Below are 24,543 nucleotides of genomic sequence, written 5' to 3'. Positions count from 1 at the left end.
ACTTATCTGACATCGTCATTGGAAAGTTTGATCCAAGTCACCACGTGAGGGCAGTTCTTGCCCCACCCCCAACTTATCGTGTAGGCGCAGGTTTGCAACCCTTACAACGAAAGTAGTCACTTACTGCTTTTGGAATTGCTCTTTGAAAGGCTGGTTTACAAAACCTAACTCTTATAATAGTGAGGGCATACCCCTCTGGGATAGTTACTAGGTTTCTTCCCCCCCCCCCCCCCCCGCCCCCTTTTCACTCATCCCAATGGGAGGAATCTAGAACTGTACTTGCACCGTTTGGGATTATGGTGGGCTAAAATGTGAGGAGAAGCCAGAGGTAGAGCAGTTGACAGGAGGTGACAAAATCTAGTGATGGGTGTGACTGAAGAGTAAAATACGTTCTTGAGAACGAGGAAGGCCAAAGAACTCTAAGCTGGGTTGCTGGGTGGGTCATCATCATGGACAGTGGTTTCTTGGGGTGGGAATGATGCGGTGATGAGTCAAACACGTGGCGAAAGATAGCCAGGAGTGTTCTGGAGCTGGGCAGGTGGCAGAGCTGAGAGCACAGCCTCCCCATGTGGCAATGGGGGATGTGGAACAAGGATATGGACACAGCCCTGGCCAGCAGCGGGCAGTCGTGAACCGTGCCAACATGAAGTCGTGGTCCAGTTGTGGGGTTAAGGGGGAGGAGTGGCCTGCATGTGTTGGGACTGGGAAGAAACAGTATCTTGAGGAAAGAGATACGTGCAGAATGCACATGTTCTGGAGGAAGACGGAGATGATCAGGAAGTCTGTGGCTCACAAAGAGGGGTCCCCCTAGACTGCCCCCGACAGATGTCCTGCTCTCTCTCCCGTAACACTCATCACGTGAATTACCATTGCCTTCTAGGCTGCAAGGAGGGGTACTGCTTGTACCCCCAGTAACTGGAACAGGCATATAATGAGTCCTCAGGAAATATGTGCTGAAGGAAGAAATGGGGAGGAGGGAGGTGAAGAGGGGAAGAAAGGAAGAACAAGGTACCAGTGTCCTACGGGAGGGACTTGACAACGAGGGCAGCAAGGGAGAGAGAGACAGGTCAGGAAAGTCATGGTCAAGACCTCAGAGGGCAGTCGGCATCAAGGACCTGGGGGAAGAACTGGAAGAAAACGGACCAGACAGGGATTGTGCATCTTGGGTGGGATGCCAGCTCAGTCTCAGCCCTAAGGGAGCATGTCAGGTGCACTGTCCCCAGCAAAGGCACAGCGCATGGTGGGGCAGGGGTGGGAGCTCAAGACCAAGGGGGCGGAGACTAGCCTGTGGCCTTACCCCCAGGGGGAGACTTGCCTCGATGATCTCAGACCTGCCCAGTGACTGAGACAGTGGGGTGGCGTTTGCGAGTGCTTGGCTCCGACATCTGAAAGTACTAAGAGATGCGTGTGCTTGTTTTGGTGAATCATGAGTAACAAAGACTCAAACTGCGTTTCTGTGTAGCACGGGCATTTCCAATAACGGAATGAAAACATTCAGTTCCCAATTTACAGGAAAAGACTTAAAGGCAGTGATTCTCCAAAGTCAAACGTCTGGTCTCCAGAGCAGAATAGCGTCATCTAGGAAGGCGTTAAAAATGCGAATCCTCAGCCCTTGCCCCAGACCTACTAAATCAGACACGGGGTTAGGCCCAGAAATCCATGTCTTAACAAGTTCTCCAGGGGATCCTGATGCACGTGACAGTTTAACTACTGCTTTCAGGTAACGGACGGAGTGTTTTCCGTTTTAAAGCCACGATCCCGTTTTCCTAGAGCATCTATGCCAGGCTTTCGTCAGCACGAAGCAACAGCAGCACAATGAGAGAAGAGCCCGTGACGATTTACAGCGGGAGCAGAGCAGTGGGGAAGCGGGCAGTCTCACCGCCTGGACTCGCTTCTTCCACCTCTGAAGCCTCCGCCCCCCTCATACAAGGGCAAGTAGGCACTTACCTTACCAGCGCCTGGCACAGTGTAGGCATTCGCTTGTGCCGGTTACGGTCATTATCGTTAAAGTCGAACTCAGAACGAGCAGACTACCTCTTGGAGTCGGCTCAATAGGTTCTTCCAAGGCTGGGATTTTATATCACGTGCATGTATTGACTTTACACTAGCTTTTGTGTTTCTGTTTCTAAGAATTCAGTTCCTGAAACTCTGCACAGAGCCCCATGGGGCTCAGACTGATCCTTTGGCCTCTGCTAAGCCTACCCTACTTAGACTTGCTTGATGGCCTCAGACGTCAAGGTGCCCACTCCTTGTTGTCAGCCCGGTGCTCCGTGGCAGAGCGACCCCTCGTTGGGCCCCCTTCAGCCTGTGGGTCTCTTTTATGGGTCGGGAAAGCCTAGTGACTTCCTGCAGGGCTTTGTAAGGAAAGGGTGTTAAATCATAGGCTCAAAAGGCAATCTTGAGTCAAAAAATCCCAGCACACAGTATAGATGGAAGCTTCCAGCTTCTTATCACCTCCTCGGTAGAATGGAAGTGGCAGGGGGCTCACAAGTTTGTTTTATTCCCCTGTCCCTGCACTGTAAATAGTGCCTGGCACTTAGTAGGCGTTAAAATGCTTCTAACTTCGCGAACATTTGCTAAACCAGGGGCTCTGTCATTAGAAGGAACAAAGGCTGTTTGTCAAGATGAGGAAATCTAGGGTCTGGGTGGAGCCCGCTGGGTTCTGATGAGCACACAAGGCTGGGCCCGCCACTCAGAGCTACACATAGTGTGGAGGCTGGCACTGTTCGGCGAGGGCCTGTCCTCGAGGGGCATGGCGCAGAGGCCTCTTGCTGTGGTGCAGGCAGGGGCCAGCTTGGGACCATTTAGGGGTGAGCCTGAAGGCACATTCAAGATGGGGGACTCATACCTGAAGTCAAAGGAAATGCCAGGAGCTGAACTCAAACTCACTTTTTCTAGGCACCTTGCCTGCCCAACATAGGCCCCAGGGGCCCAGCTACCCCAGCCTGTGCTCACGAATAGTCCCGTAGGGGCCGCAGCGGTGCCTGGGAGCAGTGCGCTACCACTCTTCGGCAAGGGGCTTCATTATTCCAGGTGAGTTCAGATACCCTCACTGTGCCAGAGCAGGCAGTTTGGAGGGAACAGGCTGAGGATAAATTAGTTGCATAAAATTACTAAGGCAGAAATACTCACTACCCTGTGTGATAGGCAAGCAAGCAGATGAACTTCTCTCTCCCTGAGCATGGATGCCCTCCAGGCTTCTGCTCATACCGATCCCTCCAACACTCTCCGTGGCCACTCCCACCTGCCCAAGATCCATACAGTACCATACTCCTGACTCCGAACCACTCTCAACCCTGCCCAAGCAGAGACCCCGCAAAGGCCCACGGTGCTAATCTGTAAGTGGCCTCCTAGGGTGACTCTTAGTGGGGGTCTCCTAAGTTGTAAACTTGAGGGTTTTGCTGGGATTGACTCCTACTTACGGCTCCAGCCAAAGGCCAGACATCTTGTCTTGTGTGTAGAAGTGGTCAGCATTGACCTGTTTTTGATAATCACTGCCCTCCCATCATTTGAAGCTTATTAATTATGTTACTCATTGATAGAAATGTCCTCTATTTCTGGGTTTATTATAGTTGTTACAAGCGGGGATGGTGCTTATCCTTTGGAGGGATGTTGGGAAGCAAGAGGAGGCCCTGGTCCGGAAGGCCTGAGTTCTAACAGGGACTTAGACCTCCCCTTTTCCTAGGCCTGAGTAACTCCTCCCTATATAAATGAGGGAGTGTCTTTCAGCTCCATGAGTTTAGGATTCCATTTCGAGAATTCACAAAATGACCAAGGAAGGTTTACGAAAGAAGAATGCTCCAGAATTCAGTGGTACTTTGCAAACACACTGAGGACACGATCATGAGTAATTAGAACAATCTGGCAGTACTTTAGTCAAGGTCCTTTTGGTCGCATGTAATAAAAATTCACTTCAGACGGACTTTTGAAAAGCCAAAATGCATTCTAAGGATACCTGAGGGATTAGCAGAGTTCACAGCAAAGATGGAGAACCAGATCCAGAAGCCAGCCAAGTCCTCGAGGCCACTGGGGTGGCCCCTCTGGCCCACTCGCACTCATGTTTCTGTATTTCTATTTTAAGCCTCTCTGCTTGTCATGCGGTGCAGCTCATGGGTCCCCGCTTTCTAAGCGCCCCATACCAGCTGCAATCCCAGAGGGTCACTCTCCTTCCCCTTGCAAAACTGTTAAGATAAAGAATTTTCTTGGGCCTGTTTGGGTCAGTTCAACCCTGGTCTAATCAACTGGTGTGTGGGGGAGGGAGGAAAGGGAAAAGGTCACTGTGTGCAGACATGCCAGCGTGAGTCAGGCGGGTATCCCCCAAACAGTGTCGTTAGAGAGAAAAGGTCAGCTGCTTCAGCAGGTGCTCAGCTAGCTGTACTGAAATAAGACAACAAAGAAGATTGTAATTTTCTGCAATCCAGAGTGACCTTCCCCTCCAAATTCTTACTGAACTAGTCACAGCTCCAGAAATGGACACTGCCTCCATTTCATAAAGCTCTACTGAATGTTGAAACCCAAGGAGAAAAAGCGGCAAAACGTTGCTCCCTGCTTTATCACTCATCACTGGACTCGGTTGACATTTGCTTTTCACTTTTCATCAAATCTTACAGGAGTGATTGAAGACGTGGTAAGTTACAGAAGGGACCACTGCTTTACTAACACCTCTTCTTTCTTAACGATTTGCGTTGATGTCAACAACATGATACGGATGGGGTTCAAATGATTCCTTGAACCTATGAGAGCCTGCAGAGGCAGCATATTTTGTGGGCGCGCTGCATAGAGCCTGGAGCACACTGTGTGCTCAATGTTATATCGCATCCCATTCCAGTTTTAAAAGAAGTCCAAGGATCTACTTCCCATCAAACATTAACTCTGCCTAGTAACTTCAGGCCACAATCTGCCTCTGTGTCCCACAGCAGGTGGGGCAGAAAAAAGTAACCAAGTCTCAAACTTGCTACTCTTCTCTGTGTAAGAATCTTACAACCACCGATGTCTCTAGCTCCGAAGCACAAAATGTACACAAAGGACTATATATACTCTTAACTAAAAGCAGTAGTTTAAATTAGCCTGGAGTCTTACAGAAATTGTTACTCCAAAACATGCAGAGGCAGCAAGAGTCACCCAAAACCACATTTTATTCTATGACCTTTATATTGCTTTTCTCTTACTTAAAGGTTGAAGCAAAGTGAAAGGATGGCAACATTGTGTTAAAAGAACAAAACGAGTTAGTCACAGCAAATACACCTAATAAAACCTCAGGTCTATGCCATTCACTCCAAACACAGGGCTCAGTCCAGGAGTGGCTCGTGTCTGGGTTTTTGTAAAGCAAACGGAAATATTTGGAAGAATCAACACGTTTCAGGAGAAGAGCCACGAGTGCCCTGAAAGCAGAAAGTTGACACCATTTTAAATATAATTCATATATATATATATTTTTAAAATCAAACACAATTAAATAGAATATGGGTTAAGTACATGAATACTTCGCTTTAGAAGAATAACAGTGGTGGTACACAGTACCAAAAACTTATACACAGCCTTTTGCTTCTTCTGTCGATGAAACAGTGTGCCTCTATACAATCAAATATTGCAATGGAATAAAATCTCTATTCATTCAAGACTTTCTCAAGGACAGAGGTGATTAATAATTATATATTTATATATATATATATATATATATCTTTTTTTGTTTTCTTTTTTGCAAAGTCTGAGCAAAAGCAGTAACGCCTAAGAGAACGTTCCTTCCCCTCAAACAGTCACGCGCAGCGAGGAGGTGTTGGCACCGTCTGGCCAGTGGAGTGTGCTCGCCAATGGGGCAGGCCTGCTGACGGCGGCGAGGTCCGGACCCGGTAGCCGACTGAGTGGAAGGGCAGGCAGGGGGGGTCGCCTACTATCCGAAAGACAGAAAGCAAAAAGGCCACCAACTGCACAGCGGAGAAGGGGGAGGCAGCCGAGGCTGGGTGCTCTTCCCGCCCCCAACCCTTGCTTGTCAATATTCTTAATTTACAAAAAAAAAAGAAAGAAAGAAAGAAAAAAGAAGAAACAAAACAAAAACCGCATAGTCTGGGAACAAACATTTTGTCCAAGGTACCACAGGGGAAACGGGAGTGGCTGTTACTGTACATTCCTTCCCACACGTATTCTGAAGGGAAAGTGAAGTAACCTGGAGGAGTATTCCAGAAGAGCAGGTCCTGATGCGCAAAGCAAAGGAGACTCCTCTTTTTTGTTAGCAGGGGAGAGCCTGGTTTTCAGTATACTGCATTTTAGGAGCAATTAAAATGTAAAAAGTGTATGCTGTCACCACAGGGAAGGACGATGCCACTGAGATGACCTATCAGCTGGCTTCCTCCCAAATTAATGCCTCTGCGAATGCACAATGCCGCTGAAGGAAAACAACCCGCTAGCACCACGCTGCCTCCCTGAGCTGCCTGGCTCTCGGAGGGGCTGACTCACCTGTTGGTTTAGGAGGCCAAAGCAAAGCACTTCTGGTACCTGCTTTATGATACTTTCAGGGATGGGTTACCGCTACAGAATGGGCATCGGGTATCCGCTCTGCGCTCGTCTGCCTCCCACAGTATGTGGTCCCTGTCTATTCCAGTGGACTAAAATTCTTTCGTAAATGGGTTATTGCCATTGGAAAGCTATTAGTTTTCTAGTAATGTAAACAATACCACTTTGTCTCTTTATGACTTTCACTGTGTGAACATCATGTGCAGCAAATGTCTACATGTCACTCTGCTTAGGATGGAAGTCTAGGATTGTCTGCCATTCTTTCTTGGGAACAACAGTGATATATTCGTGAAAAGAAATACAGTGCTTTGTCTTCATTGGCTGTGTTGAAGAATCCAACCAAAGGAAAAAAGTTCTCTTATTTTTCAAAAGCAGATTTCCTTTATCTCAGGTCTTGAGTCATAGCTGAAAAAAAGAAAAAGAAAAAGGTAACGTACATTTCTACAGCCAGTGACATTATTACAGATTAAGAAGGGAATCAAAACCTAGTGTTTACTATATACCAGCATCCAGGACAGCCAGGATTGGACCACAGCCACTTGAGGCAGAATACTAGAACTACCTTTATTTACATATGAATGAATGAATGAATGAATGGATGGATGGATGGATGGAAGCTTTAAAAAGGTCAAGCAACTCACCCTACCATTACCTAACAGGACTAGACTGGCAACCAGATTTGCTTTTATCTTTCCATTTTGGCATCAGATTATTAGAACGAAATATCTACCTTTTGACAGAGTAATTCTGCTTCTAGCAATTAACCCAATAGCATACTTGTAAGAGAGGGTAAAGACTTCTATACACAGACATTCATTAAGTACTGTCTGTAACAGGGAAAAACCCCAAACAACTTAAATGACGATCCTTAGAGGATTCACTAAATCAGGAGAGCCATAATACAGAATACTCCAACACCTTCAGAAAGAGAAAAAGAACTCTGACCTCGCCTCCTAAGACCAAGATCTTGAGGCTGAGACCCCTGTACTCACAGCTCTGGGGAGGGAACAAACATCCCGGGGAGACAAGGTCTTGGGGACAGATACACATGAAATAACTCAGTAATGCCGTGAGGTAGTTCACATTACATTCCCAAGTACGTTTCATAGACACGCGCAGAGTAGGCGATTCCGAGCACAGAGGCATCAACACAGGCTAGAGGGAGGCTGGGCACTCCTTCGTGGAAGCAGCTCACATTCATATAATCATAGAATGAGAATCAGAAAGAGATCTTATGAGACTGTCTTGTCCAATTTTTCTGACCTACTGATGAGGAAATGGGGATTGGAAAGGAAAGCAACTTGCAGAAGGTCCCACATGTTCACTAAAAGTGGACTGAAGAAGTTCTGTTAGCCCAGCACTTTCTCCATACCAATACACTGCTGATCCCTAAAGGACACACAGGGTGGTCATCTTAGCCAGCCAAAGAGAAGGCTGGCGAGCTTAAAAAACAAAATATAGGGGCGCCTGGGTGGCTCAGTCGGTTAAGCATCCGACTTCGGCTCAGGTCACGATCTCGCGGTCCGTGAGTTCGAGCCCCGCATCAGGCTCTGTGCTGACAGCTCAGAGCCTGGAGCCTGTTTCTGATTCTGTGTCTCCCTCTCTCTCTGACCCTCCCCCGTTCATGCTGTCTCTCCCTGTCTCAAAAATAAATAAACGTTAAAAAAAATAAAATAAAATAAAAAAACAAAAAAAATATAGCAAAATAGACATAATATTTTAAAAATGAAAAGCACACGGTAATAAAATCCGAACATACAACTCAAATAAAAAGCCTCAATTTTAAATACCTGCTTTCTAAAATGGTGTTGAAAAGAACATTTTCACGTTGTCAAACATTTGATCATCAACGATAATGGGGAATCACAACTTCATACACCTTTATCTTGCTCTTTGTTATTTTAGGTTTGACTGAGCCAGTGGAGATAGACAAAAATTACCACCCTTACACAGAAAAAAGGATGGAATCTGCCACAGTGAACAGAGCTTTGGTGTGAAATGGCTCAGTGTGAAGTTCAAAATTAAACCAACCTCTGGTAATGATAGTGCTTGGAGTAAAAGTTGGCAAGGAAAGGGTGATGCTGGACCTAAATTTCAATTCAAGCCCTCCAAACTACTGTGGGTTATACGGGGTGTCATCTGAACGTATTTGATTGATTCCTGATTTTTGCTAACATAAATAATAGAGGAGTCATTTAATGCCTTCATAATGAACATGAGCAGATATTCTCCTCTCGCATTAAGTCTCTGTGATCAACTCAAGTTAGGGAAAGTAAAACTGTTGAAAAAACTGGGAATTTTTGGCTTGAGGAGAGGACTGGGGGGTTCGCTACGTGGCTGCCTTCAACTTTCTAAAGGTTACCTGCATGGCTTCTCACAGGTACTACTAGAACTAGCTGGAGAAGCTACTGAGAAACAGTATTAGCTTGTGGCAAGTCAGAATTTCCTAACCATTACAGCTGCGGGCCTCCAGATAAAGATGGAGAGTTGATCACACTCATTCAATTCACTCCTTCCTAAAATAGCAGTTAAAAAAAGAAAAAGAAAAAGAAAAAGAAACAAAAATTCACACAAGTGGGGAAAGTGAGAGAAGAGGCAGAACAAACTTGCAGAAGCTGGAAGCAAATGTATGAGCGGTAAATGACTTAGCTGGTCCAAAAGACTCAATCCTAAAAGGAAAGGGGAAAAAGTGGAGAAGCAACCTGATTTACAAGGCAGAATCCCTCAAAGTCCAGGAATTGGTGGCACCAGTATGTCTCGTAAAGGGAATGGGGGCTGGGTGCAAACACAAGGATTTCTTAAAAGCCTGTTTTGGAAGTTAGTAATCTACAGCTATTCTGCAATTCTGCTCAACCAGCCCCTGCCCTGAAACCAATCTCAGCAGAAAAATCTGAGATTTCTTCTCTGAGCAGAGTAAGACAGAGGGTCTCTGGGCTGACCTACACCAAACATGACCAAGTACAAGGATTCTGTCCTGAAAAGAAGGGGATTAAGGAGAGGTATAAATAAGAATAATGAGAATTCCCTCGCTTTTTCCCACTTGCCTCCTTGGTAGCCTGGCCTTCATCCTCCAGGCTGGAGACTGCTAGTGTTTTCTCTGGAAATATGATCAGCCCAAGAAGAAAACTTAAATTAAAAAAAAAAAAAAAAAAAATCTGCCATCAGAGTTTCCCAAGGAGATACCTGGCTAGTATATATTTCACTTTTTAAAAAGCTGCCAAATTGTTTTTCAAAGTGGCTACAGCAGTTTGCATTTCCACCAGTAATATGGTAGGGTTCAAACTGCTCTACATCCTTCACCTGTCAGTCTATTTTAGCCATTCCATTAGGTCTGTAGTTGTGTACCACTGTGACTTTAATTTGCATTGCTCTCATGACTAAACATGTCGAGCACATCTGCATGCGAATATCTGCCATCTGTGTATCTTCTCTGGTGGAATGTCTGTTTACCTTTTGCCCATTTAAAAAATACCAGATTGTCGGGCTTATTATCGAGTTTAAGGGTTCTTTATATTATTGTGGATACAACCCCTTTCTCAGACAGTTGTTTTGCAAATATCACTTCCCAGTCTGTAACCTGCCTTTTCATTTTCTTTACAGTGTCTTGACAAGTACAAGTTTCTACTTTTGACAAAGATCAATTTAACGCTTTTTCTCCTTTATGGCTCATGCTTAGTATGATCTAAGGAATCTTTGCCTAACCCCAAATCACAACGATTTTCTCCTACGAGTTTTACTTTTAGCTCTGACATTTAGGTCTATGATCCATTTTGAGCTGATTCTGTATATGCTATAAGGAACAAGGTTCGCTCCCCACCCCACCCCCACATAGATATATATATGTAACTGTAAACTGTAAACTAAAAAGACCATCTTTTTACCATTGGATTAGCTTGCACATATGTCAAAAGTCAATAGACTTCATATATTTGGGTTTACTTCTGCACTCTCTACATGTCCCAACAATCTATATGTCTACCCTTATGCTAATATCCCTCTGTCTTAATCATGCAACTTTACAGTAAATGTGTCTAGGCAGTGTTAGTCTTCCAATTTGTCTCCCTCCCCACCATGTTTCTGGTTGTTGTTGTTGTTGCTATTCTAGTTACTTTAAATCTCCCGATAAATTTTAAAATCATCTTGTCAATTTCTACAAAAAAGCCTGCCGGGGTATTTACTGTGATTGTACTGAATCTATCAGTAGTCTTGGATAATCTTGTACAGAATGGAGAGTATAGTCAATACTGTATTACATATTTGAAAACTACTAAGAGAGCAGACCTTAAAAGTTCCCATCACAAGAAAAAAAAAAATCTGTTAACTATGTATGCTGATGATGTTAACTGGACTTATTGTGGTGATCATTTTGCAATGTACACAAATACTGAATCACTATGTTGTACACCTGAAAAGAATATAATGTTATATGTCAGTTATACCTCAACCACCACCATCACTATCCTGGGTTGAAAAAGCACCTTTAAAAATTTTTTTTTTAATTTATTGAAATCCAAGTTAGTTAATATTTAGTGTAATAATGGTTTCAGGAGAATTTAGTGATTCATCATGTATATGCAACACCATGCTCATCCCAACAAGTGCCCTCCTTAATGTCCACCACCCATCTAACCCATCCCCCCTAGAAATGGCTCCTTAACAACACTGAATCTTTTGATTCACAAACATGACTTATTTGTTTTTATTTAAATCTTTAATTCTGCTCAGCTATAGTTTATAATGTACAAATATTATACATATTTCATTAAATATATTCCTAAGAATTTCATGTTTTGGGATGTTACTGTAGATTGTATCGTTTTTTAAGTTTCGATTTCCAACTGTTAATTGCTAGTATATAGAAATGTACTTCATTTTTGTATATTAACCTTATATCCTTTAGCACTGCTAACCTTAGTTCTAATAGCTTTTTTGTAGATTCCTTCAGACACTACTATCCAACAGTCCTTTCTGTGATAATGGAAATGTTCTGTATTGTGCATACATGGCTAGTCACGACCATACTGGATAAAGTAGCCTTAGGAATTTCTATGTAAGTGATGAGGTCTTCTGCAAAGAAAACCAGTTTTACTCCTTCCTTTACAATCTATAGGTCTTTTCTTCTTTGCCTTTTTGCGTTGGCTAGGACTTCCAGTGCAAGTGTCCTTGCCTTTTTCCTAGAATCATGGAGTCTTTCCCCATTAAAAATGATGTTAACTGTCAGTTTTACCAGGTTTAGGGTGTTCTGTTCTGTTCCTAGTTTTCTGAGAGTTTTGTCATCAATGGCTGAATTCTGTCAAATTCTTTTTCTGCATCTATTAAAATGATCATATGCTTTTCTTTTTATGATGAGTAGCAGCAACTGGTTTTCAAATATCAGAGCAAACCTGCTTTCCTGGGATAACTCCACGTGTCATGGTGTTCTACTCTTTTTATATATTGATGATTGGTTTCCTTATATTTTTGTCAAGGATTTTGCATGTATGCTCATGAGAGATACTAGCCTGTAGTTTTTTTTTCCTTGTAATGTCTTTGTCTAGTGTCAAGGTAATGCTAGCCTCATAGACTATGTTGGGAAATATTACCTCTTCTTCAATTTTCTGGAACTTTGTCTAGAATCAGTATTATTTCTGTTTTATTTTTTGGGCTTGGGGTTTTCTTTGTGGGAAGGAAATTCAATTTCTCTCCTCTACCCTCCAATTTTATTGCTATGATGGACATAATACTGTTTAAGTTTAAAGTATATAACATGATAATTTGATATATATAGTGCTTATTACATCTATCACCTCATATAAATAGCTTTAAAAAAATAGTAAGAATACTTAAGAACTACTCTATTAGCAACTTTCAAGAAAATAATACAATTATTGTTAACTATAGTCACCATGTTGTACATTAGCTCTCCAGAACGAATCGATCTTGTAACTTGAAGTTTGTACCCTCTGACCAACATCTCCTCATTTCCCCTACCCCCTCCAGCCCAAGTCCCTGGCAACTACCATTTTTGCTGTTTCAAGGAGTTTGACTTTTTCAGATTCCACATATAAGTGAAATCACACAATATTTGTCTTTCTATAGGTCTGACTTATTTCACTTAGTAAAATGTCCTCAAGGTCCCTCCATATCGTCACAAACGGAAGGATTTCATTCTTTTTTTTTTTTTTTTAATTTTTTAAAAAATGTTTTATTTATTTTTGAGACAGAAAGTGACAGAGCACGAGCAGGGGAGAGGCAGACACAGAATCCGAAGCAGGCTCCAGGCTCCGAGCTGTCAGCACAGAGCCTGAAGCAGGGCTTGAACTCACAAACCACAAGATCATGACCTGAGCCGAAGTCAGACGCTTAACCGACTGAGCCACCCAAGTGCCCTGGCAGGATTTCATTCTTTTTGATCCATTCAACCATAAATGAACACTTAGGTTACTTCCATATAACACATTTAGGATTCTTGCATAGGATTCTAAATATGCAATGAACATGAGGTGCAGATATCTTTTCAAGGTAGTAATTTCATTTTCTTCAAATATATACTCAGAAGTGGTATTGCTAGATCTATATGATAGTTCTAATTTTAGTTCTTTGAGGGACCTACATACTGTTTCCCATAATGGCTGTACCAATTTACGTTTCCACCAATAGTGCACAAGGATTCCTTTCTCCTACATCCTCGTTAACACTTGTTACTGCTTGTCTTTTTGCTAACGGTCATTCTAACAGGTGTGAGGTGATATCTTATTGTGGTTATGATTTGCACCTCCCTGATGATTAGTGATATTAAGCACCTTTTCATGTATCTTTTGGCTGTCTGTACGTCTTCTTTAGAAAAATGTCTTTCCAGGTCCTTTGCCCATTTTTTAATTTGAAAAAAATTTTTTTGTCTGCTGAGCTCCTCATATTTTATATATATGTACATATATATAACGTATCAATATGATATCATAAATATAAATATATTTAACTCCTCAAATTCAATTTGATACAGCATTATTCAGGTTACCATTTCTTATTGAGTTTTGGTAATTTATATATTTCAAGGAATTTCTCCATCTCATTCAAGCTGTTGAACTAATTAGCATAAAGTTGTTCATAATAGTTCACTAATATCATTTTAATAACTTTAGGATCTGTAGCGATGTCCCCTTTCAATCTTTGTATTGGTGATTCATGTCTAATCTTTTTTTCCCCCCTCAATTAGTCTGGCTAAAGGTTTATCAATTTAATCGATCTTTTAAAAGAGCCAGCTTTTAGGGGCGCCTGAGTGGCTCAGTCAGTTAAGCGTCTGACTTCGGCTCAGGTCATGATCTCACGGTCCGTGAGTTCGAGCCCCACGTCGGGCTCTGTGCTGACAGCTCAGAGCCTGGAGCCTGCTTCGGATTCTGTGTCTCCCTCTCTCTCTGACCCTCCCCTGTTCATGCTCTGTCTCTCTCTGTCTCAAAAATAAATAAACATTAAAAAATAAATAAATAAATAAAGAGCCAGCTTTTGACTTTTCTCTATTATCTGCCTGTATTCTATGTAATTGATAATCACTTTTTAATTTATTATTTCCTTCTTTCTTTGGGTTTAATTTACTCATTTTTTTAGTTTCAGGTAGAAGACTGAGACTTTTTTCTTGTCTAATATAAACATTTAATGCTATAAATTTCCTTTTAAGAACTGTGTTAGCAGTATCCCACAAATACTATGCTGTATTTTCATTTTAATTCAGTCCAAAATATTTTTAACCTCTATTTTGATTTCTTCTTTGACTAATAGGTAACTTAGAAGTATGTTATCTAATCCCCAAATATTTGGGGAATTTTCCACATATCTTTCTCTGACTTCTTGTTTAATTCCTTTGTGAGGAGAAAACAGATTGTAGGATTTCAACCTTTCAAAATGTACTGAAACTTGTTTTATGGCCCAGAATATGGTATATCTCAGTCAATGTTCTATATGTAGGCCAAAATAATGTGTATTCTGCGCTGCTAGATGCATTATTTTCTACAAGTCACTTAGGTTAAGTTGGTTGACACTGTTATTCGAGTCTTCTAAACACTGTTCTATTACTGAGACAGGGCTATTGAAATCTCCAAGAGTCATTATGGATCTGTGTATTTTTCCTTGTAGTTCTATCAGCTTTTGCTTTATGTGTTTTCAAGCTCTGTTGTTGGATGCAACATTTAGGATTCTTTTTTTTTTTTTTTTTTAACGTTTTTTATTTTTTGAGAGACATAGACTGAGCACAAGTTGGGAGGGTACAGAGAGAGGAGACACAGAATCCAAGGCAGGCTCCAGGCTCCGAGCTGTCAGCACAGACCCGACGCAGGGCTCGAACTCACAAACTGTGAGATCATGACCTCAGGCAAAGTCAGACGCTTAACTGACTAAGCCACCCAGGTGCCCCCACATTTAGGATTCTTGACGTCTTCTTAATCAACTGACCTTTTTATCATGTAAAATGTCCTTTGTGCCTGGTAATATTCCTTGTTTTGAAGTTTACTCTGACTTGTAGTAATATGGGCAGTCCAAATTACTTTTATTAATGTCTGCATGGTATATATCTTTTCCATCCTGTTACTTTTTAAGTCTCTATATTTAAAGCAGGCTTCTTACAGATAGCATCTGTCATTATCTAATCAATCTCCGATTTAACTATTTATTAATTTTTTTCAATTTAACTATCTAGACCATTTACATTTGATATGACCACTAATAGGATTTCACTTAAACCTACTATTTTGCTCTTTGTCTTCTATTTGTCCCATGGATTCTTTCTTTCCTTTTCCCCCTTTTCTTGAGTTCTTTTGTATCCAGTAATTTTTTTGGTATGGTTTCTATAGATTATGTTTTTCTTCTGATTGTGGGTCAAGTTTTTCTGCTTCCTTGCATACCTAGTAATGCAGTGGATGGCAGACATTGTTACTTTTATACTGTTGAGTACTGAATTTTACTGTGTTCCTTTAAAGCGGGCTGGCCTTTGTCCTGTCATGCAGTTGTTATTTACAGAGCAGTTTGATCCTTTCAAAGGTTGCTCTTCAGTTTGGTTAAGGGGCTTTACTCTAGAGCTTTCTGGTTTTTTTTTTTTTTTTAAAGATTATTCATCTATTTTGAGAGAGAAAGAGAGCTTTCATGTGCGCACAAAAGAGGGGCAGAAAGAGAGAGGCGGAGAGAGAGAATCCCAAGCAGGCTCCGTGTTGTCAGTACAAAACCCAACGCAGGCTTGAACCCACAAACCATGAGATCATGACCAGAGCCTAAAATCAAGGGTCAGTGCTTAAACAACTGAGCCCACCCAGGTGCCCCATACTCTAGGGTTAATTGAGCTCCAGCAGTAAGGCATAATGTTTCTGAGGAACTACCCAATGCCTTGTCCATTACAAGACCTTGGTTAGTAGGGGTGGGACCTATTCCTAACCCATGTTTCAGGAATTAATTTCTGTTATTTTTTCCATGGCCGTGGGCATTTTCACCCAATACATGTATAGATCAGTATTTGGCCAAGCCCTTCAAGGGACCTCTCATAAAGAGAGAAACTCTGGAGCTTTCTTTCTGTGAAGCTCCTTTTCTGGTATTCTTCTCTATGACTTCTAGCCAATTTAGGTTATCCAAACTTTGACTTCTAACTCCTTAATTCAGCAACACTATGAACTCAATTAAGGTCTCCCCTCCCTGCACTTTGGAAACTGCTTCTGGGCAGTGAGCTACAGATCACCTCCATGTTACCCTTATTTCAAGAATTACAGACCTCTACTGCCTTTTGTCCAATATCTGGAACTAGCTGTTTCACTTAGTTTGTTTTCTAGTTGTCCATGATGAGAGGGCAGTTTCTACAGCAGCTAATCCTTCAAAGGCAGAAGCAGAATCTCCCTTATGCCCTTTTTTAATATCTGGAATTTAATTCTTTCCAGTTTTTATACAAGCTAGATCAGAACACAGGTCATTCTTACCTTTGTAGACCTCTCTAAGGGCTGATCATATTGTGCCTGTTGCATAACATCACTGACTATCATTTTAGCAATCTTCCAAGCTAGCTCTTCTTGGGCCTAAAACAACAACAACAAATCATTTCAAACTGTTGATAATGGTTATTCATTAGAAAAGTCAAGACTTACATTATCAGTGCTCTAAACACAACTGTATATGATAGGACCTGGGCCACCCTCTGGCTATGCTACATTAACATGCTATTTGTTCACTGTCTTCTAGGGTGAGCTACTGGGTACCCAACATCATGACTATTTTCAAGTTAGATGACCAAAACATTTTTCTTTTTCCACTCACATCTCTCAATGTACTTAACTAACAAGTCAAAAAGCAAGCCTCCTCTTCTGCAAACAGAAGAAGTGAGGAAAGAAACATTTGAGCTTTTTGTTTCTATGGATGCCTGATGGTTGATGGAAACTTGGAGGTATGGATATTTCTCAGTGGCTAGAGTCTCTGAACTAAAAGATCCTGCACTGACCCCACAAGGCAATTGTTAGATACTAAAAAGGGCCCACCCTTTCTTGTTACCTCCTGGATAAGGGAGCAATGATGTGCCATGTTGCTTAAACGTGGGAACTAAGGAAAGAGAAAACCTGAAACTTTACTTAGACAAAGTGCCACTTATAAACAGGAATTTCTTTACACTGAAAGTAGAATTTACCTCATCAGTATTTCCTTGCACCCATTTCTTCATAGCTTGTGAGAACATGGATCCTAGTAAACAAAACCAAAATTGAATGTAGATTTCATGCACAATTTTACATTAAAAAGGTGCTCTTATTCAAAAGCTATTTCCAGAAATGGATATTTTTTTTTGTACACTCTCATCTAAAACATTAAGGAATATTACCGTTAATCAAAATTGATTATCTCCATTAACAAGTATTTAACTTGCAAAAGACTTTTGAAAATCTGTTTCAGAGTTTTGGACTTTTCTTCTATTCTCGTCACTTAATAAAAGTATTATCGGGGCGCCTGTGTGGCTCAGTCAGTTAAGCGTCCAACTCTGGCCCAGGTCATGATCTCATGGTTCACGAATTCAAGCCCCAGGTCGGGCTCTGTGCTGAGAGCTCAGAGCCTGAAGCCTGTTTCAGATTCTGTGTCCCAGAATTCTGTGTCTCTCCCTGCCCCTTCCCTGCTCATGATCTGTCTCTCTCTCAAAACTAAAATAAAAACATTAAAAGAAAACAAAGAAACTATTCTCTAGTGTTAGATTTTCAGCTAATATTAAGTGAACAAAAGAAAACCATGACTAGGATTTGGTCTTAGATAAGAGTCTAGCGGTACGTCAGGAGGTATCAATCTACTTGTCATATATCCACATTTTTTAGACCAGCTCCTATACAAAAGGGCTTCCAGTAAAAACTACACTGTCACATGCTCAATCTCTGGTCTGTATAAATTGGCTGATTAACAGCAGAGTTTTAAATGGCCATGCTCTGTCCAGGCCACAGCACACCTCAACCCCCTAGGAGATACACACAAGCCTATCTTCGTATAGGTAGGTACTCGGGTGCTGGGGAATCACCAAGACATAGACTAGCCACTTTTTCCATTAATGAAATACATAGCTTATCCTTTCATTAACACAAATAAGCTCCTTTCCAACTCGGCCTTAAATCAAGCAGTTGGTAGATTATTTCTTAGGCAAGGTACTGATTAAGTCAATGACTGGATTAGAACTATATATAGCATTCATGAAAAGTGCAAAACCTGCATCCTTTCCCTTGATAATTTTTAGTATTAGCTAAAAGTCTGAAGACTGGTCTACTTCAACTTTACGGCCAACCAGTCAATAAAGCCACAACATTACACACTCGGCCTAAAGTCTCAAATGGCTGTTGAACTGCCCAATGCACTGCTCTCTCTTCAGGCTAACCCAAAGAGCCACACTGTGACAGTCTCCTACATGTTTAACACCCTCTCTCCTTTTCAATGCACCCAAGTTTGGCTCCTTTCTGTGCCTCCCCTCCCCTTTTAACACGGAACTTCTCCAGGACCCCATTTCCAGCCTTCTTTTCTCCTTTGACAGATTTTCTCTGGGGCATCTCATCCCCTCCTGTGGCCTTAACTTCCTTCAAAATGCAAATAATTAAAAAACTTGACCTTGGGCATTAAAATTCATGGACTTAGAAATTGTCCTACGGTATCTCACAATTAACATGTTCCAAATTGAACTTGTCTGTTCTCTACCTACTCCTTTTTTTTTTAAAGTTTATTCATTTATTTTGAGAGAGAGAGGGAGAGTGTGCAAGCAGGGAAGGGGCAGAGAGAGAGAGAGAATCACAAACAGGCTCTGCACTGTCAGTCTTGAGCCTGATGCAGGGCTTGATCTCCTGAACTGTGAGATCGTGATCTGAGCCAAAATCAAGAGTCTTGATTTCTTGCTACCTGAGGACAGTGTAGAGCCCTTGCTGGCCAATACCCCACAGAGGCTGTCTAATACTTCCTCTACTCCAAAGCTACCAGTCACTTCTTCTTTGTACTCATTTTTTACCAATAAAATACACTATTAGACTCTAAGTTTCTTAATGGCAGGATCTGTATGTTCTAACCTGCCCCGTGAATAAGAGTGCACAGAGGCACTACGAAATTATTTACTGAATGAACTGTGCAGACTTCTTTCCGTCTTTGTACTTTTTCCGACTGTGTACCTCAGGCTTCTCTGGCAAATTAGGAAATAAAATCAATTATTTAAATAAACTGATAGGGTAAAATAGGTTAACAGGCCCTTTTTGGGTCTAAATGATTTCAACAACTGTTGCATTTTTTGCTTACTCTGTCAATGTATATCTGACCCAAAAGTAGATTGCTCACCAACACCAAGATCATTCCTTACTCAAGTAGTAGTTGAATTAAAAAATAAATATAATACAGGCACCTGGCTGGGCTCAGTTGCTGGAGCATGTGACTCTCGATCTTGGGGTTAGGAGTTTGAGCTCTACGTTGGGGGTAGAGTTTACTTAAAAATAAATAAATAAATAAATAAATAAATAAATAAATGGAATGCAATCCTATTATATTCAATAGGAAGATTAATAATAGCTCTTAATTTTAAACACATTTCTCAAAATGGGACATTTTCTTCTTCTTTTTTTAAAGTTTATTTTGAGAGAGAGAGAGAACGTGGGAGGGGCAAAGAGAAAGGGGGGGGGAGAGAGAGAGAGAGAGGGAGAGGGAGAGGGAGAGAGAGAGAGAGAGAGAGAGGGAGAGGGAGAGAGGGAGAGGGAGAGGGAGAGGGGGAGAGGGGGAGGGGGGAGAGGGGGAGGGGGGGAGAGGGGGGAGGGGGAGGGGGAGGGGGAGGGGGAGGGGGAGGGGGGAGGGGGAGGGGGAGGGGGGGAGAGGGAGGGAGAGGGAGGGAGAGGGAGGGAGAGGGAGGGAGAGGGAGGGAGAGGGAGGGAGAGGGAGGGAGAGGGAGGGAGAGGGAGGGAGAGGGAGAGGGAGAGGGAGAGGGAGAGGGAGGGAGAGAGAGAGAATCCCAAGCAGGCTCCACAGTACCAGTGCAGAGCTCGATGTGGGGCTCAAACTCATGAACTGTGAGGACACGATCTGAGCCGAGACCAAGAGTCAGACACTCAACCGAGACATCCAGGTGCCCCTGGAACACTTTCTTCTTACAAATTAGTGTCTTTTGCTCAAGACAATACTGTCAATCCAATCACACTGAAAAATTTCTAGATCCCAAGTGAATGGATCCACATTGGTTTTTAAAATCTTCCTTGTAAACCAATTGTTTGGAAGCTGAAATCAGTCACAAATAATGTACTTGTCAAAAAAGATTTGTGTTTAACTCTTGCAACTAAATGAGCACTCTCCAGGTGATTTTAAATGAAGGACTTGAATTTCAACCTCTTCATACTTTTCACATATATATCATGTATTTGAAATTTCAGCAAATTAAGAGGAAATTTAATGAATTAAAGGGTCTTGAGATAAACCTCAAATCCAACCTGGACTGGGTATTCACCATTTTTGTTTTTTAAGTTTATTTATTTTGAGAGAGAGTGTGTGAGCGAGTTGGGGATGAGCAGAGAGAGAGAGAGGGGGGGGGGGGAATCCCAGACTCCGCACTGTCAGCACAGAGCCCGATGTAGGGCCTGAACCCAAGAACCATGAGATCATGACCTGAGCCAAAGTCAGACTGACTAAGCCACCCAGATGCCCTGGGTATTCACTATTTTAAATAAAAAAGTGAAAAATATTTTTTCATGCAGATGTGCTTTCTGGAATGGTAAAGCAAATTCAATACCTTTCATTCAGAGACTGTACAGAGATGTGATTACACAAAGCCCTTGTGCTCAGCTGTGACTACAAACACAAGGTGAGAGAGAAGTCAATTATTTCATAAAATAAACTGTTTAAATCTTAAATGATCCTTCACTTACAGTCACTGACTAATGTGAGCAAAGGCTTAATTAACAGGGAGTATGAAAACACCACAAACCTTTTGATTTCTTCACATCAGGTTCAGGCTCAGATTCTCGGATGAATTGCCCCAAGTCACTTACTCTTCCAAATGTCATCTTCCTAAATAAGTACAAAAAGAAAAACATGATTTCTAATGATCAATACCAAATTAAGGAAAGAAAAATTCCACTCTTAAGCATCTCATTTAAATGTAGGAAGCTAAAAATACTGTGTCATGTTATTCAAAGCAAGGCTTATTTTATTTTATTTATTTTTTTTTTTTAAGCAAGGCTTATTTTAAATAGAACTGTCCCCTAAAGAAAGCAAAATAATCTTTAATTCAATGTAATTCCATTCAAAATCCCAGAAAGGTTTATGAAACATGATGGGTTAACTGGTAGCTCACAATTCTAAAATTCATATGGAAGACAAAAGGCATAAGAATATCCAAGATAATTTTGTAAAGGAGATAAAAAGGTAGGAACCTGTCTTAGATCAAAATGTGTATTACAGAGCTAGAGTCTATAGAGCTAGAGTCATTATATATTACATATAGTCATTATATATGCTATAAAGCTACAATAATATCAAGCAAACTTGAAAGGCAAAGAACACAGTGAAAGACCTTATTTAACAGATTACTAATCAATAATGAATATTCAAAAACATAAAGAATTCCAACAAGTAACTAAGAAAGACAGAAAAATGTAAAAAGGAGACGAACAGTCACTTCACAGAAGAGAAACCTGAACGACTAACAAACATGCCAAAAGCAACTTAATCTCAGGGGCAACAATCCAGATTGGTAAAAAATCAAACATCTGATGTTATTTAGTGTCAATAAAGATACGGGGGAAACGAGTATCTTCCTTAAGGGGGGGTGGGGGGGGGGAAGAATGCAAAACATATAGCTACTCTTAAAGGGAAGCTGGTTAACGGGCGCCTGGGTGGCTCAGTCATCAAGCATCTGACTTCAGCTCAGGTCATGACCCCATGGTTTGTGAGCTCGAGCCCCATTTTGGGTGAGCAATGCTTCTCTCTCTCTCTCCTTCTCTCTGAGGGACTCTCTCTCTCTCTCTGTGTGTGCCCCTTGCTCACTCGCGCCCTCTCTCTCTCAAAAAAATAAAGAAAATAAAAGGTAAACTGGTTAAGATCTATTAAAATTTAAAAGCTGCCTCTTGGTACAAGGAAGTATATAAAAGTAATTCTTTTGCCATTCTGTGCGTAACAGTGAAAAATTGCAAACAACTTGAATATTCATCAATACCCAAAGGGCCAAACAGTGGCCACAGTTATGAGCTATAATTAACATTTTATATGGAACACTACATATAGTTAAAATGAGGTAAATCTGTATATACTACTATAGAAAAGTCTCCAAAACTTACTGGACTGAAAGCACAAGCTACCAAATAGAGTGTAATATCGATTACATAAAAATAAGCAAGCAAAAATACATACTATGATGTCACAGTGATTATCCTGAGTAGGAAGGGGAGAGAATAAGCTCTGGTGTGGGATCAAAGGGGACATCAGCCTTATCTACACATTTAATTTTTATAAGAGATTAATGTATTTGTAATTAAAAGAAGAAAAACAAACTGTGACGCCCATGTATTATTTCACTCGGGCCATGGTGGGTCTTATTTTAGGGTTATCCTTCCCAGTAAGTTGTCATTTCACATGTGCTTGCAATACACCAACAGACAGAAATATGTCTGCCTTGAGAAACATTTCAGGAGGATGCCAAAACCATAAGACTAAAAACCAACACTGAAAACTATCTTTAAAGATGAAGAAAAGTTGGGGGGCGCCTGGGTGGCTCAGTCAGTTAAGCGTCCAACTTCAGCTCAGGTCATGATCTCATGGGTCATGAGTTCGAGTCCTGTGTTGGGCTCTGTGCAGAGCCTGGGGCCTGCTTTGGATTCTGTGTCTCCCTCTCTCTCTGTCCCTCCCCCATTCATCCTCTGTGTGCGTGTGTCTCTCTCTCAAAAATAAATATTTTTAAAAACTAAAAAAAATTTTTTTAAAGATGAAGAAAAGTCATTATTTCTCTATTTCTGACCCATTTTATATATTATCAGTTAAAATATATTTATTTTACACACACAGCAAAAAAATTACAGAAGTAAAACATCTTGCAATTGACAGACTGCTTTAAGTCAGGTTTTAAGTAAATGAACTAACAACGATTCCTTAAGAATAAATATAATCTTTGGGAATTAAATCATTTAGGTTTATTGTCTACCATTTCCTAAAAGAAGAGATAAAGATCACCATATTGATGCAGCTAAAGCATGCTTTCTGAAGACAATATGGTCCCACAGCTTTAATTTACTTCAAAGTACATCCCACGACTCCCTGGTCTCCCAAATATCACTGTTACTTTCTGATAAACTCAATTAAACATGTTGAAATCCCTTTTTATGGCATTGCCGGGACTGGGGTTGGGTCTGAGTAGGGTAATCAAGACTTTACACAGGTTTATATGTTAATCAAGCCATCTTTAGAGAGGAGGAAGTGATTTTGTGATCTGATCTGTGGTAAAGGTCAGCAAATGGTATATGCTAGGAATTGATGTCTTTTTGTTACAGGATAAATTAAACATCCAATTCTTAATTAAATACAAAGAAATAATTTTATTCCATTTTCAAGTATTAGTTACACAGTATTAGTCACTGTACTTTACTTTTGCTTTTAAGACAGACTTTGAAATAGCTAACATACTAACCAAATGAAACATGGAAGAGATACAGCCTAAAACCTGTCAGATAAACATGATACTCATCAACCTTGTATAGCATGGTGGAATGATGACGGTAATGACATTTATGGAGTGTTTACTAGATATTAGGCAAGGTTTTAAATGCTTTTTGTGTATTACCTCATTTAATCCCCCGAACAACCCAATGAAGCAGTAATATTTTTCTCAATTTAGAAATGAAAAAACTGAGACACCAAGAGGTTAAGTAGTTTTCCAATAAGTGGCTGAGCCAAGATAAAAACCCAGGAAGTCACTCCTGAGCCTTCACTCTTAACCATGGTCTACTGCATACTCTATATGAGTAAGTGCTGGCTATATAATAGATGAGAAACAATTTTTAAATCTTAATTGTTTTTAATGTTTATTTATTTTTGAGACAAAGAGAGATAGAACATGAGTAGGGGAGGGACAGAGAGAGAGGGAGACACAGAATCCGAAGCAGGCCCCAGGCTCTGAGCTGTCAGCACAAAACCTGATGCGGGGCTTGAACTCATGAACTGCGAGATCATGACCTGAGCCCGTGTCAGACGTTTAACCAACTGAGCCACCCGGTACCCCCCAAATTTTTAAATTTTAAATTGAAAAATAAAAGAGACAAAATTCCATAAACTTGTAAACATTTTAGACACTCAGTCAAGCTTACCCTGCATATGTCCGCTGATACAAAGATTCTGGATCCAAACTGGCAGCATCCACAATGATCGCTTCATCAAAATTTTTCAGAATTTTAACACTGGCTTTTTTCATACTGGACTACAACAGAAATTGTAAAATCAGCAGTATATTATTTGGGAATCAAACAATCCTGGGTTTGAGATAGGAAAGATTTGTACAAAATCTTCAGTAATTGAAATACACATAATTTTCACTCAACCCCATCATGACTGAGATGCGAA

General features: G+C 41.1%; 1 protein-coding gene across 5 annotated transcripts in view; it reads right to left on the bottom strand.

Moving 5' to 3' along the window:
- Positions 1 to 244: 244 nt before the first annotated feature.
- Positions 245 to 24,543, bottom strand: part of AKAP10 (A-kinase anchoring protein 10) — an 88,471-nt gene continuing 64,172 nt past the window's right edge. For 4 of the 5 annotated variants that reach the window (XM_042966233.1, XM_042966232.1, XM_042966234.1 and 1 more), the window contains 5 exons: positions 24,291 to 24,400; positions 20,921 to 21,003; positions 17,138 to 17,190; positions 16,440 to 16,535; positions 5,392 to 6,915 (listed from right to left, as the gene is read on the bottom strand). In XM_042966233.1, the coding sequence (XP_042822167.1) occupies positions 6,910 to 6,915; positions 16,440 to 16,535; positions 17,138 to 17,190; positions 20,921 to 21,003; positions 24,291 to 24,400 (348 nt within the window). In that variant the 3' untranslated portion in view covers positions 5,392 to 6,909. The other variant, XR_006211086.1, reaches the window with a different exon arrangement.

The sequence above is a fragment of the Panthera tigris genome, chromosome E1, assembly GCF_018350195.1.
Source record: "Panthera tigris isolate Pti1 chromosome E1, P.tigris_Pti1_mat1.1, whole genome shotgun sequence".
Classification (NCBI taxonomy): domain Eukaryota; kingdom Metazoa; phylum Chordata; class Mammalia; order Carnivora; family Felidae; genus Panthera; species Panthera tigris.
This window is presented reverse-complemented; position numbering and strand designations above follow the sequence as displayed.